Source organism: Lissotriton vulgaris, chromosome 1_2 (assembly GCF_964263255.1).
Source record: "Lissotriton vulgaris chromosome 1_2, aLisVul1.2, whole genome shotgun sequence".
NCBI classification, from domain to species: Eukaryota; Metazoa; Chordata; class Amphibia; order Caudata; family Salamandridae; genus Lissotriton; species Lissotriton vulgaris.
In genome coordinates, this window is record NC_141686.1 from 42,356,580 (window position 1) to 42,373,083 (window position 16,504).

Genomic DNA, 16,504 nt, shown 5'->3' on the forward strand with positions numbered 1-16,504 from the left:
AATGTAACAATGTGGCAGCTCTGCTAAAGATGCACACAGAAACAAGTTACACTAACTTTGACTTGAGATTTGGGGCGTGATCTAGCCAGTGGCAAGATGGCTGCACCCTGAGTGAGCTCTGCCGGTCGAACGAATGATCCGCCATAATCTGAGATCTACTCTTTTCTAGACCACCATATTGTGGCTGCACTGTCCCCATCACAGGCGCCGATACCACTCGCTGGGTGGAGTTAAAGAGCTGCATGTACACAGCTATTGGAGCGACCTTACCAGCAAGTGGTACAGCAGAGCAGGCCGCAAGAGACCAGACTGGCTGCGCCCAGCACTGTCTGGCGTACAGCTGGAATTTACATACCTACACGCTACGAGGGCCTGCACTGCCACATTGATATGGAAAGTGGCCTCAGCTGGGTCGCTTGCCCTGACAAAGGCCAGAATGACAGACTGGGCAGACTCTGAATGCCTCCTGGAAGAGAAGAGTGAGCGCCCCCGCACAAGATAGACTGCGGTCGACTGAGGTGATGCCGGCGACCCGCGCAACCGGATGTCCCTGATACAGAACCTGGCTGGTGAAACCGCAAAGTAAGGAGTCTGTGCACGATGGAGGAGGTAGACTGGCGACGGCGGTAAATACTAGTCGTTGCACGCTTCCTACATCACTCCCTCCCCACCCATAAAGCCACCACATTAAAGAATATTCACAGTGGGGGCGTCTGGCTTGCCGGGGACTGTGGGTACTACAACCTTCACTGCAGGCCATAGATCAGCTTCACTGGGGTCTGGACTGCTAAGGAGTCCATGCACGACTACTATCCACTCCTAAACCTCAAGCTAGCAAACTGCCTGATCACCCACTTTGTTGTGCCTCTGAACTCTGCACACGTCCACACCTGGCGCAGGCATACCAGACATGCTTATAGGCACAATAACCTTCTGAAAGCGCATAAGTCAAGAAGCTGGAGCGGATATAAGGTGATAAAGCGGAGACCTAGCTGAGGCTGGACACAGGACGGGGGCCTTCCGAAAACCATTTACACAAGTTCCTCTCCGATCACAAACTCTTATCACTTATCCACCCCAACAATAACACCTGGCGAGGTTACTTGACACCTGAAGGAACAACTGTATTGGCATAGACAGCGGGCTAAATTGGTAGTATCTCCATAGCAACAGGAGATGAACGAGCATGCACTATCTGACCATCTGACTGTGCAACCCGCGACACCCCCGCGGCTTCTTGCTGACCATCTATAGTGCCTACATATCCTAATTCAAAATTTGAGATGGGGAAGACGGATTCCAAACAATCTAAGCTTGTCTTTGAAAAATGGCGAACAGTAGTGGCTTGAATCTAAAGTCAAGATATGGAAAAAAACTTCCGCTTTCAATGCATGGGCGTATCGCAATACCTAAGATGGTAGTCTTGCCAAAATATTTATTTCTATATCTCAATGCCCTGCTGCCCCTCACAGCACAGTTCTTTAAAAGGTTATGCTTCCCAATGACCATGATGACACGGGCAGACTGACAACCAAGGGTTGCTTATGAAATACTGCCCTCCGCATGCAGAGGACTGGGAGCCCCAGATTTAAAACTGTATGTGCTTTGTGCCCAAGCAAGTTTACTCCACTTCTGGCTACATCCCTCGCCGTTTCAGCCACATTTGGCAGTGGAGGCAGACAAGTACTCACCTTGGCCGTTAACAATGGCATTATTCCAGCCGAGCTCTGTGCGGTTGGCTTTCTTTCCATAATACCTTCGTTAGATAAAGGGAGTTTCTTCCATCTCCTCTCATGGGCATGCATGACTGATTGTTTGTCTTTGCTGATCCAATGAGCAGTCATTCTGAGTATTCTTATATTTATGTCTAGGTTGGAAATATCTGTCAACTGTTCAGAAATGTTCTTGTTTGAAGAGCTTGAACTGTTGACTGTTGGTCCTTACCTATGCAGATAATGCTTCAATATTACACTCCTTGTGCGGTGGTATCCAGTTGCTAATGATAATTAAGAATATTTATACTGTTTTATGTTCATTTTTTCATCTCTTTTCTGCAAGGAGTCTGGGCTAATGCCTTTTCTGCTGCAATCCTGGTGTACCTGATCATTGTATATTTATTTCTACATATTTTTTTAATACCAGGGAGGTGTGGGAACTTTTGTTTGTAAATTAAAAACCCTTACTATATAAAAGCACTAGCCTAATTTTCTAAAATTGATTCATTTGTTAAAATTGTTAAAAAACAACCATTAACTTTTTAGTTAAAACTCTACTTGGCTTATTAGCTGCTGTTAAAAGTCTTGCACACCAAATTCGAATCTGCAATTTGTGACACAGGTTGTTGTGTCCAATGATTGAGTTTACCTCTCCAATAATGGGACAGGGTTGGCGGCCTTTAACTACCAGCTGGCTTAATAACACATTTTTTTAACCCGATATTCAGCTTTGTGTTGTCCGGTTTGAAGGCTGCTATTCTGGTTTGGCGGCAAGATCGTAATCCAAGCCTTATCCATTCTTCTCACGATAATAAATGTCTAAAAGTGAGTATTGTTGGGCATAGGCAAACTGTGTTCCAACCCCTCTGTTTGGTAGCCGCACAACCTGCATTGGGTGTTGCTGTCTTTCCGGCGCCATTCTGAAAGATTTTTCAAAAAAGGCCATTCACCCAGCCTCAGCGCCAGGAACTTTCATTTCAGATAGTGCTGAGGTGCTTGATAAATGAAGGGAATCAACTCCTGGATTAAAGTTAGTGATTAATACCCAGGCGTATTTTCTTTTTGACAGGATTGCCAAGTCTGAGTGAAAGTACCATGACCTCGCACTCTTCTTGATAGCTAGCTTTAATGCCGGGTGTGGGGGGTTTGTTCCCCAAAATTCCTTAATACCAAGTAATTGTGGACCATTATCCAGGTGAAGCCGGTATTTGTAACTGGCGTGATTTTTCAGAATTTCTTGCCAAAGTCTGGCCTCCAATGAGGCCTCTTGGGCTTGATGCAGTCTGTTGCAAAACTTTATAAATTCCCCAGCCTCTACGCCATGGTGGTCAAGCAAGCCAAATTCGAGATGGACTTGTGCCGATGATGCTGAATTTGGCAGATGGAATGCTCGTTTAAAGATTTTGGTTGTCAGTTTGTTTAGAAGAATGTTTGTAGTTCCCTTCATAATCTCTTGGCTGTACGTCAGTTCGATGTTTTTCCCTTCATCACTTTTAACAGTGAGATAAAGCTGGGACCTAGTAGTTTATTTAACAATTTTGTTGCTGCAGTCTCTAAAGCCAGTGCTTTGGTCAGAAGGGCTTTTTTGCTTGTCAAATGAGCTTTTGGAGTCTAAAAATATTCCCAGATACTTGTAGTTTTGTTTATATTCACCACTTGCTTAACAGGTGGAACCTCCTTGTTATACATACATCAATGCTTAGAACGCATGCTAATGTGCTTTGGTCGTAAAGCTCTTTGTCACTTCTTGGTTAAACAGTGTTATACCAAAAACTAATACATTAAAACAAAACTGCCACATGGGTAAGTCAATGATCCTGTGTGTTATGTTGTTGATATTTTTCCACCTGTGCTTTCAAGGTTTTTGCTCTCATGCAGAATGCAGATTTCTTGATACTTACGGTTTCTGGGGTAGAGCTGTAGATAGTACATCAACTTTTTCTAGTTTCACTAAGTGGGCACAGGAGGTAGAGTACAAGATACCACCAATGGAAGATTTGTAAATGTACAGTGTCCCTCTTGATATAGATTTTTATTGAATCTGAGCTCTGAATGGAGAAATGTAACACCTTCTACTGTAACTAAGTTTGTTGACTCATGAAGATTGTAGATGAGTTAAATTTTGCAATCCTTTAACCATTCATTTTTTCTGATTGTGTTTAGATAAAATTGCAAGATTACCGAGATCGCATGAATAATGGAGAAATGCTAAATCCAGACCAATTGGTAGGTGTGCTCCGCTTTAACTTTTTGTAAATGTATTTGTAACCATGATTACATGTGCAGAATCAGTTAAAGGAACGGATTACAGTGTCCAAGCTCGCTTGTTTCTGGCTAGTTTGTAGACAAAACATCGCAGGGATAACGTTTCACACAATTGCATCAGTCCAAGGAAGCATGTCACTGCTCACCATAGTGACCTTTATTACCTTGGGTGTATAGTGCCTAAACAGAGGGTGCTAGTTTAAAAAAATCAAATATTGAGGCCCCCCATCATATTCAATGATTCAGGTGTAGAGAACCAGTTCATATTAATGCAACCAGACCTGATCGACTAGCGCACTGTCGTAGTATTAATTTTTATTTGTTTTTCTCGAGATTTGACAAAGTACAAGCAAAGAACCTAAACTCTGATAGTGACCAAGATAATGCATGTTCAGTATCATACATTAGGAACCACGGTCATCCAGGTATAGTAGATCTCCCGTGGCCCCTGGAAAAACTCTTGGCTCCAACAGGGGAGTCCAGTGACTACCTTAATGGCTTGACAAATGGGTGTCTATCGCAGGGTCTTTAGGTGTGAGGATGAATCTGTCACTAAGCAGGAATGTTTGGCCAGTGGGGTGTGCTTGTGCCTTAATAAGGGTGCAGTGAGTGGTAGGTCTAACTGGGTATGGGGCAATGTATGAGGAAAAGGTGGGAGGAGAGTGGGATGGATAGACATGTTGGTGTAATCGGTGGCCCCAGGTAGGGTTCCTGTGGGAGTTGAGGGAGGGGCAGACCGGCTCCATGTCGGGGAGTAACTCTGTCATAAGATCTGACTGCCAATCCCCCTCTGGCATGGTGGGGACTCATTTCTGAAGGTAGGGTTGGCTCAAATACACGCACCTCCCCCCTCCAATACCAAACAGTGACTTCCCTACACTTCCTCCCGACCATTTAACACCTGTCTGATGGCGTTTCTCACATTTTCTACCTGTCTGGCAGTCCATAACTACAGACAAATGGGTACTGGAAATTATTCGTTCTGGTTATTGCCTGGAGTTTGCCAACAATCCGCCAAACATTCCCCCACGGTCACACAAACTCTACACGGATCTCTTAAACCTCCTCAAACAAGAGGTTCAGTCTCTCCTTCTAAAAGGCACTATAGAACCCGTACCACTTCAAAACCACGGGTCAGGCGTATACTTTCTAATACCCAAAAAGGACGGTTCTCTCAGACCAATTCTAGACCTCAGAGAACTAAATCTTTACATACAGTCAGACTATTTTCACATAGTAATACTTCAAAAAGTACTACCACTTCTGCAACAGGGCGACTTTCGGTCTACTCTAGACTTAAAGTATACCTATTTTTATATTCCAAGAAAACCCGCTCATCGCATATTTCTCAGATTTGTGGTAGCGGGCCAACATTACCAGTTCAAGGTACTCTCGTTGAGGCACCTCTGCTCTAAGTCTTCACAAAGTGTCTGGCAGTAGTTGCTGCTCACCTGAGGAGACAACACATTCATGTCTTCCCCTACTTGGACGACTGGCTCATCAAAGCCAGTATGTATTCTGAATGTCTCCAACACACTCACATAACACTACAGTTACTACATCAACTGGGGTTCAGTCAATGTGCTAAAATCACATCACCAACTTTCCAATACTAACAACTACCTAGGGGCCACTTTAGATACTCAAAAGGCTCTGGCCTTTCCCAACGCAGCCAGAATTCTGAACATTCAGGCTCTAGTTCTCCAGTTTCAATCCAATCACTCACTTCCAGCAACAGTGTATATGCAACTACTCAGAATAATGGCATCTTGCATCATCGTTACCCATGCCAGGCTTCACATGCGTCCCCTACAGGAATGCTTAGCAAGTCAGTGGAACCTTTTTCATGGTTGTTTAATCAATCTAGTGTTGGTAAGCGGTTGTATTCATCGCTCTCTGCAGTGTTGGAACACACACAATTTATCAAAAGGACCGCCCTTCATAGACCCAGTTTCACAGACCATGTGAACAGCGGATGGTTCCTCCCTGGCTTGGGGGCTCATCTTCAGCACCACATAGTACAAGGCCTGTGGAGTGAACAGCAAAAATTGCTCCATATCAACCATCTATAGCTGTTAGCAGTTTTTCTAGCACTCGAAGCATTTTACTCACCTGGTTGGCAAAGCTGTTCTAGTTCGTACCAACGACATGACTGCTATGTATTGCATACAAAAACGGGGGGGACACTCTCACACTGTCACACTTGGCCCAAGACATATGAAGGTGGGCCATTCACCACATCTATCTTCTAGCGGAACACCTCCCAGGAGTGAACAATCAGATTGCCGATCTCCTCAACAGACAGCAAATACACAAATGGGAACTTCCCCCTCAGGTTCTCCTCCCACACTTTCAAAGTTGGGGAGTCCCTCAGATAGATCTGTTTGCCACACAGCAAAATGCCCAAACTTCACCTCCAGTGACCCACACCCGCTCTCCAAAGGCAATGCACTATGGATGGACTGGTCAAGGATATTTGCCTATTCTTTTCCGCCTCTCCCACTCATTCCATAAGTGGTTCGGAAGCTCAGACAAACATCTTTCACACTGATCCTAGTAGCTCCTACATGGGCCAGTCAACCATGTTGGAGCGGTCTCTGGTTCCCTCATCAAAAGCTGCACCCCACATCCACTCTCCCCACACAGAGCCATGGAGAAATCAGACACCCAGATCCCAAACAAATAAACCTTGCGATCTAGCTCCTGAAGTCAGTTTGGTTATCTAAATCTTCCACCAGACTGTATAAACATCAGGGAGGCCAGAAGGCCTACTACAAGAGCCTGTTACTCAGCTAAATGGAAACATTTTGTTATCTATTACAATAACCTCAATCCTCTTGATATTTCAATACAAAACATAGTTTGTTACCTCTTCTACTTGCATCAGTCAGGATTGGCTTACAATTCAATCAGACTACATCTCGCTGCAATCGCTGCTTATATACAGATTAGGCAACATTTATCGCTTTTCAGAGTGCGCATAATCCAAGCTTTCATCAAAGGACTTAAGTCATACCACTGAGACTTCCACCTGCCTCAGTGTGTAATCTTAACATAGTCCTCACAAGGTTAATGGGCCAACCTTTTGAACCCATGCAAAAATGTGAGCCACAGTTTCTCTTGGAAAACTGCTTTCCTCATTGCAATCACTTCAGAGGAGTGGGTGAACTACAGGCACTAACCATAGAAGAACCCATTTTCCAACTACAGAGACAGTGGTTCTTTGTACTAACCCCAATTTTCTACCTAAGGTAGTATCTGCCTTTCACATCAATTATTCGGTTGAATTACCAGTGTTCTTTCCTCATCCTAATTCTTTGGCAGAACGAGATCTACACACCTTAGATGTCAAGAGCCCTTTTATATTATATAGAAAGAACAAAATCATTTCATAAAATCAAACACATTTTGTTGCTTTTGCTCCACCATACATGGGCAATCCTATCTCCAAGTCTGGTATTGCAAGGTGGATTGTTAAATGCATTCAAACTTGTTATGCGAAAATAACTTTAACTGTACCCCCTAGAGCGCATTCCTCTTAGGAAACCTACTCGTAGTTGACATTTGTAAAGCTGCAACATGGTCTACACAGCACATATTCACCAAGCACTATTGTATAGATGTGTTAGCGAGACAAGCAAATGTGAGCCAGGCAGTACTTGGAACACTCTTTCAGACCACGCCAACAGCTACAGGCTAACCACAGCTTTGGGAGAATACGGCTTGTATAGTCTATGCAAAGCATGTGATCTACAGCTCGCATGCATCAAACGGATAATGTTACTTACCCAGTAAGCATCTGTTCTTCGCATGTACAGCTGTAGATTCACATGCGCCCATCTACCTCCCCGGGTACCTATAGTTGCTGCATTTCTTTTATTATATATACATACGCATGGACATCTCTATTTTTTACTACTAACTCCATTGTCACCTTCTGCGGGAAAACAATCTAACACTGGAGTTGATGCCCATACCCACTATCGCCGAAAGGAGGAGTCCTCTATCTTGTAACTTGAAAGGCTTCTGTGAAGAAAAACAACTTGCAAACATCCTGACCCAACAATTGATGGCAGGAGTATGCAAAGCATGTGAATCTACAGCTGTACATGCAAAGAACAGATGCTTACTGGGTAAAACATTTCCCTTCTTATTCCACACTACACTGCCTGACTTTTTACATCTTATACCACATACAAATGTGTCTAATTGAAGTATCTTTTCAATCAAAAATCAAACGTCCAAACTTTTGACAAACATGTGTAATTGTATATACAAATACTTTAAAAAAATGATATCCATTATTTGGCATAACCCTGGCAAACAAATAACTTGGCTATTATCACATTTTACTTAAGTAGAATATTGCAATCTATTGTGATTACCACAAGCATGATACATAACATTTAGTATGAACCGAAAGTGTAACATATTTTTACTTGCTAATGAAGGGATGTACAGGCCTTTAAGTTGGCTCCTCTATTCTAGAAGCGGCTAATCTTCCCTTTTAGGGAAATGGGGACAGGCAGTCTGGATTCAATTTTCCAATTTATAAATAGTCCATACCTGCTTAAAAATTACATCTGCTGCAGTACTTAGCCCAACAAAATTCCAAATAACAAACCTTCCTCATTTCCTGCAGCCAGCTTTGAAACATAGGTGAGTTACAATCCACATCCATTTTTTGTTTTGTATCTCTTTAGTTGCATTTTGTGTTTATACTTGCATACAATGTATGGTATGAAAAAGTAGAATTAACAATTCAGCTTCTAACAATAAACAATATTCAAACATTTTATTAGAGTATGCGTCAATTCGTTCCCAGTAAGGCATGATTCAAAGTAAGCACCTGTAATACACATCTAGCTTGCGAGCCCCTGGTTTGTCCCCTGCTAAAGATTTGTGGTCTGGAGGTCTTCAGTTGAATCAACTTAGCTATCCTGGCTGAAGACGGCTAGGATGCTTGATTCCGGTCCAGGAAAGACATGGCTTGGCAGTTCGGGCTGGACTGTTCCCATGAGGCACAGGGTCAAAGCTGATTTGCATATGGCCATGTCTGAACTGGGGTGGTGTGGAGTGCAAAAAACATTGGATTTAGGCCCAGATCTCTGTACTGGGGTGAATGTATGACATTGTTCTGCATTCTGTCCATCAACTGTTGTTTTTTCAACTTTGCTCAGCACCAGAACAGTTGCAAGCCATAACAATTCCAACATTAATATAACAAAGTTGCCTAGCCCATTCTCAGTTCATAACATCAGCGACGCCTATTGCTCTCTGACCACCACACGAGGCATCCCAGTAGCGAGCTGCGTACACGTGCATTTTTGTATGGCGCATTCATAGTCCCTGGGCCATCCACAAATAGTCGCTGACACTGGACCAGAGTGTACCCAACGCGACTCAAGTACCGTGTCCCTGGACGGGGCTCCTACCACTGGGTGTGTAGTGAGTTGTAAGACCTTTAGTATGGAATCCCAATCTTTTGCAATGGGGTATTTTCTTAACTCCAGTGCCTCCTCTCTGTTTAACGCTGTACTTTCTGCTTGTGCCCACACTAGGAGAGATTGTTTCCATGCCTTGTGTGGGGGGAGGAGGAGGGGGGGGGGGGGGGGGGGGATCAGTGTTTCCACCTGCGAGTGATTAGTTGCTTGGCTGCGATTAGTCCCAGGTCTAGGAATCTGGAAGTTACTTTGTGCTTCTCAGATCTGGGGGAACCGTCACAATACACATTCCCTCCAGGAATGCAGTTCCACACTGTCTGTGCATGGAGGTAAGCAGGACGTTACTTCCAGCCAGTATCATAGTAAAATGTGACAGGACCACAACATATGGAGGTCGCCACTCACTAGGCCGCAGCGGGGCAGGCCGCAGCGGGGGTAGACCGAGATATGTAACAAAGTACCTATTCAAATTGTCAGGCAATAGGTTTGGCCTGTGGATAACGTAATGCTGTATAAGGCGGAATCTAGCGTCCCGTGGGATTTCCATAGGGCTTGCTAGTACCATATCCCGTTCTTTGTCCACCCCTGGCCTCCCTCTATTCGCGTCTCACTTGCCACACAGACATATGAGGGAGTCTCTGGAATGTCCTAGTAGCGCAGCGGTTAACCAGCTGCCCGCACCCATTACATGTAGCTATTGTACAACTAGGTTGGGCTGGGCCTCACTGTCCAGCTCTTCCCAGGCCTGCAACCTTGTGGTTATTAGTGAGTTGTATAACAGGAACTGACCCAGGCAATGTCTGTTCCCCGGGATAACCTCTCGTACATCAGTAGTGCTCCCTCCTCAAACAGATCACCCAGTGTCTGTATCCCTGGTGTGCCAGGGTGCAAGCTCTGCTATTGTTGTGACCACCCTGTCCCTTTGCATGCTAAGTAGGGGCTGCGCCAGTGCGTACTGGACCATCACCCGAGGAAGATACAAACTATGCCTATAGCAGTGAAGAGTCCGCAGTGTCGGCTGTGGTGTGGGTGCTTTGGCTATGGGGTGAAATGGGTGATGTATGCTGGCCAGTAACCATGCCAGTAGTAACGTAACCATACCATCCAGCAGCAATCCTGTCAGCCTTTTTGATACCCACTGTAATTGTGCAGTTAAGTAATAGAATTCCAATTTGCGCACAGCTAACCACACTGCTCTACCTGTGCGTATAGTTTTCTTAATGCCACCCTGTGACGCCCCTTGTTCCAAATGACATCTCTGGTCCAATGTTCTACTTCTCTAAATGTTTTGGCTCCAATATATACCGGTAAGTTGGTAAAAATATAATATCCTGGACAGTACTATCCTTTTTAACAGTGGCCCATAACTGGCAATAGTAATGTTTGCCAAAATCTCTTTTGAGATCCCATAGATGTTATTGCTCTGGTAAGAGTGCAGTCCAAAATATCAGCAGAGTGATTGATGTGGATACCTAAATAAAGGAAGGACGTTGGTTGTGGTTGCCATGCTATTGGAGCCCCGTTGACCAGGATTCCCAGGTCCTGTAGGAGTATAGCATAGGGTTTAGAGAATTCTGTTGGTAGTCCATCGGGACCAGGTGTTTTCTCCCTGGCTAGGGTGCAGATACCAGCATGTATTTCCTCTGTGATCGTCTCATCCAGCTCTAGCCTTTGCTCGGGGGTAAGACTGGGGAGCCCGACTGTAGTGAGCTGCGGCTGTATTTCTACTGGGGAGGCCACGGCTGTGGTCCTGTATAGTGCCTTGTAATGAAATGTGAATTCGTGGAGTATCTTGATTTGGGTACCCACCATCGTGGCTTTTAGACTAGTGGATTTCAGTGATGGGCAACCAGATGTCATCCTGACTGACAAGCGAGGCCAACAGGTGGCCGGCACGGTCCACTGCGATGTGCGCGGGCAGAGTGACTTATAATTTAAACATCGCAGTCCCTCCAATAGGTAATTGAGCTATGCTCTTTTAGCAGTGAGTTGTGCTTGGATTGTTGAGGATTCCACTACCTGGGTTTCTAAGCGAAGTAACCAATGTTCCATCTGAAGATCATCTTTCAGGGATTTTGGCTTACCTGTTTGTGCTCCGAGGCAGTGCTCAGAGACCGTGGCATTGTATAACTACTTTAAAAGCGCCCTACTCCAGAAGGCACGAGGATGCTGTGTGTTGTCGCTGAAATAATTAGCGATTAGCAGAACTAAGGGTGTCATGAAGTAGTGGGTTCAGCAGTGTCTCAGGTTGCAGATGCCATCTTGGGATGGTGGTCTGGATCGAGTCCCAGGACAACCGCAAGTATTGTGCTTTATGGACTGAGTGAGTTCTAACTGTGTATTCCGTGTTAACTACTGCCAGAGAAATGTCATTCGTACAGATCAGTCTGTCCAATCTCACATGGAGGCCTTGTGATCCGGGATAGTAGGAGTATATCCTATCCTCAACATGATGCTGACACCAGATGTCTAGAAGTCATGGTGCGCCATCCATATATTTAATGCTTTAGCGGCAAGCACGTGGGAGCGCCAGGGAGTGGGGGGGAAAAGAGCGATCAGCAACTGCGTACAACACAGTTAAAATCGCTATGCAATAGCCAGGGTAGCCTGTGTCAGTTGGAAAGCTTGCTGGTCAGCATGTCAAGGAAGACTGGTCCGTTTGGCGCATACAAGGGCCCTAGTACGATGTGTCCACCATCCAGCCGTCCTTTTATCAGTACGTACCGACCCTCAGTGTCTATGACCGTTTTATTATTGGCGAAGGGGGTACCTGGCTTGATTCGAACACTGAATAACCTGTGGCGTAAAACTACCCACCCCATCTCCTCTGTAAATAGGCATTTGCAGGTGGTGTGAGGTGTTTTTCCTGCAGGAGGACTATTTGGGCCTGATATTGCCAAGTCGGAATAGATGGAGTATCTGCTGGCTGTGGTGTGAATGCCCGGACGTTCCAGGTGTATACAGTTGTTTGTCCTTTCAGTAAAATGGTGTTCACATGTGGTGCCTGTGGTACATGGGCCAGCTTGCTCTGCAAGTGGGGGGGGTGGTGTTTAAGGCGTTCAGGGAAATGAATTGGAGGGTCAGTAGTGGGCTTGTGGCATGGCAACTCAACCAGAGTACACAACACACATTAAACAAGTCTCCAAATACCATAAGGGCAGTCCTGCAAAAAGCAGCTGTCCAAACCACAGACCAGTATTTAAAGCCACTTATGGCTAGTGGGGTAAGGTGGCAATCATAACATATGCTGATTAAGTAAGATCATAGATGCATAGACTAGACCCCCTTATCCCCTTATTCCACTGCCAGGACGGTATCATGGGCGATACCAGTGACACAACATTCATACATTGCCTGCTCGTATAGTCCAGACAAGTAGCAGCCACTGCATGTGAATCGGGGGCGCCCCACAGAGCATGTTAATGCTAAACATAACTCCAACATCATGACTATTATTTACAAAAATACAGTACTACGTGTACAATAAGACTGGGTACAAATTTGTGTTACTTGCATGTCCGCAAAGTCCAAACATACGCCCATGGCACAAAATTGAATGTCATATAATGCAACTGGTGCTATGTAAAGCACTCTGATACCAGATTCAGGTCAAGTTTGCGCTATATAAAATTCTGTAAAATAAAAAAAAAGAAACGTTGGGACCGAACCCTGTGCAGCTCTCCTGTGCGCTGCGCCTTCTCCCCCCTGACGACCCCTTGTGTTGTCTCCTCCCTGGGTCCCAGAGGATGCTGCAGGGTCCAGAGGAACACAGTCCAGTCACTCGATGGTAGCCATGGGGGTGTCAAATGTTGTTTGCCCTTGGCTACTATTTTTAACTGTGCTGGGAATAACAAAGGGTATTTAAGTTCCAGGCTACGTAGCCGGCGCTTTACCTCGAGGAATGAGTGTCGCTGCTTTCCCAGGGGAGGCCTTGGAAGGTGAGGGGCCCTAGGCAGTTGCCCGCTTTCCCTTACCTTAAAACGTCTCTGAAAGCAAGCCATTCACAAGAGTTGGCATGTAAATCATGCAACAAATGTTATGTAAAAATATGCTTAAACGGTTTCAAATTTAAGAAGTTATTTCTTCAATATCTGTAGGTTTCAATTTAAATGTATTAGACTCCATCTTGCGCTGAGTGACCTTTAATAAAATAATTATCTTCTAACCATAATCGTAGATATTCAAGAACCCGTCTTTCCCCTAATGATGTTGCCATAATTCAGCCAAGAAAGATAATACTGGGCCAGAAAAGCATATTTCATACATCCACCCAGCTGCTTTGCGTTTAATACTTTTTGTGTTTTAAAAACTCCATTAGGGAGAGAAGGGGCAGTAACAGGGGTGCTTGTTCTTGCTTTATTTTTGTGCCATTCTCCATTGGCCAAGGCCTTTCTCCGAATCAGGTATTCAGCTCTAGCCAGGCTCGAGCCTACCTTGGTTTGCCCTTCTATACCTGTGGCCCCAAGCTAGAGGCTTTTCCTAGATTACCTCTGGTGACCAGACTGCAACAAGATGTTTTAAGACTGTAGAATATTCCAGGAACTAAAATGAGACCCTTTTAGGCATCGAACCCAACACAAGTTTAATTAAGAATTTCAATAACATATAAAATCCTCACTTCATTAATTCAGTCACTTATTGGGCATTACTGTCGGGAGGCTTCTCACCTAAAGCTCCGCCTCTATTTTTTGCACACTTAATCGCTCACGCATTCACTAACTGATTACTAACAGCCCACAACCTCATCAACCTAGCAAAGGCTAGCAAAACATGTCCAACCAAGTGCCCTTAAAACCAGCAATGTCCTTCGGTTGACATAGAAAATCTCTTTAACGAGTGGCAACTGCAGCGAAACAAAGGTAGGATGAATATGGCTGCCTTTAGCAAACAATGTCCATAGGAGCTTAATAGCGGCACTGAAGGTCCACAACCTCCACTGTGATGCAGGCAACTACTTAAGGTCTCCAGCAGGATATTAAAGATACCAGCTGATCTTCGGCTCAAGGTTTTTGCATTCAAAGTATATTGTTCAACATTGAGCTTACTAAAAACAAACGTCGCACACCTGAAATGGGATGAATATATCTGTTCAAATAAATGATTAAATCAATGTAAATGTTACATCTTCCAGTGCATTTCAATAGCCTTTCAAAATGACTGCACAGATCCAAATCAATAAACAATTTCTCAGCACTTTTTGGGATCTTTTGTAGCCCCTTCACCAGGAGTTCGAATTTTTGTATTTGTTAAACAGAAAATAATGCATAGCTTCGGTCATTAAACTTTATTGTGGCCCTTCTTTCAAACATCAGTATTTCAAAAACTCATACCGGTCTTCCCGGAGAAAAGGAACATACATCAACTAAATTCTATTCCCCATTCCCCATGTTTACGCCTATTTTCACCATCCCTCTGCTGCAGTCCCACTATATGCATCAATCATCCTTAAGGAGACTCTCCCTGAAATATGCCAAGATTTTCTAAATTAGTCGCATGTTTCACAAGACTTACTCTTAATATTCTGTTCTACCACCATCAACCTAACTGAATATCTATACATGGTCCAATTGCAAAATTCTTCTCAGTCTTTTGTCTTGGGTCTTATATAAGGCAGACTGATCATAGTTTTAAATCGTCTAACACAAATTAAAGCAACCATGAGAGGAGTAAACAAGAAACACGAAAAAATGTGTTTTATTCATTCCATCTAGTATACAGTTTTAAATATTTCAATCCACGGTCACTCTCTATGCAAAGGTTTTCGTTGTATATCTCTACCGTGAACTGCGGGTCTACTCTGAAATCTCCTAAATGGACACATTTCCCAGTCGGTCAGTTACAACAACACTTTGTTTAGTATCCACACTACAACACCTAAAGGACGGTAAGATAATTCAGATAGGACAATATGCAACATGTATGACAAAATGTAATTTATTTGTTGAAATTCCCTTCCTACAAGGGATTCATGGCACAAATGTCCTGGATGTTGAAATTAAGGGTGAATGAACATGTATCGTATGCATGCAATACTGAGTGTGGAGAAACATACTCCTAGTCAAGCCGCATTGTGGCCCGCTTCTTAGATGTAAGTGTTGAACGATGGACGTTGTGGGTTGAAGTGGTGGATGCCCCAAATTGTGAGCACCCAGAAATATGAAAGGAGTCTTGAAGTCCTAATGAGGAATAAGACATTAATTTTGCACTAAAAAGTAGCTACAGGCTAAGACGCGCTCTTTTGCGCACACTGGCGTACCATTAAGCAAAGCTTTCTTAAGAACATGGGCGGTCTTGAGCTTCCATGAGCTTTGAGGAAGTAGGAAGTTTAGAGAAATGTTTCTGGGGTCAAAGCCCCCTCCGCCTTCAAGTAGATAGGATACTAAATTGTGAAAGTAAAGATCTGACATTTTTTGTACTGGCTCTCTAATTTCTTATTGCACCTACTAGTGTTATCCTGCCCCTAAGCTGTTATAGGTAAGCAGAATGAGACACAGCCTTCAATCCCTCTATGATCAGGTTAGGAACACTATCGCCTCACTTTTGAGTGGCACCAGGCCCCACTAATCCAAGAACACTCCACCATCCAACCCAATTTCTCACCTGCTCAACCTACTCATGATGCACTAGAACAAACATTGACAAAACCTATTGACAAGCTATTGGCTCCACCAGTCAGGTGGGGATAGAAAACTGAAGGGTTGTGGGGGTGAAGAATGAAGGGGTGTGTGGGGAGGACAATGGGATGGTGGGGGTGATGTATGGGATTGGAGAGCAGAAGTTTGGGATGGGGTGAAGAACTGGATTGTAAAGTGGTCTATGAAGCGGCCAGTCTTTTTTTTCTTTTTCTTCTGTCGGTTGGGCTGAGGGGAGAAGAAACGGCCTGGGAAAGGTGGGAGGGAGAGAAGAAATAGGGATGGGACAGGTGGGATGGGGAGAATGAACTGGGACGGGGTCAGGAGGTGGGATAAGTGGCAACACAGATGGCGAGTGGGAGAGTAAGAAGCAACAGGAACGGAGGTTGGTGGGAGTGGTAGAAGAAACAGACTGAAGGCAGGGGGCAGGGTTGGATTGGTAATGCGG

The 16,504-nt window shown here is 44.4% G+C and overlaps 1 protein-coding gene across 1 annotated transcript in view; it reads left to right on the plus strand.

The window, feature by feature from the left end:
• CAPRIN2 (caprin family member 2) overlaps positions 1–16,504 on the plus strand; it is a 682,604-nt gene that overhangs the window by 12,926 nt on the left and 653,174 nt on the right. Inside the window, exon 3 of the mRNA XM_086952790.1 lies at positions 3,879–3,941. Coding sequence (XP_086808916.1) covers positions 3,879–3,941 — 63 coding nt within the window. The remainder of the gene's footprint in view (positions 1–3,878; positions 3,942–16,504) is intronic.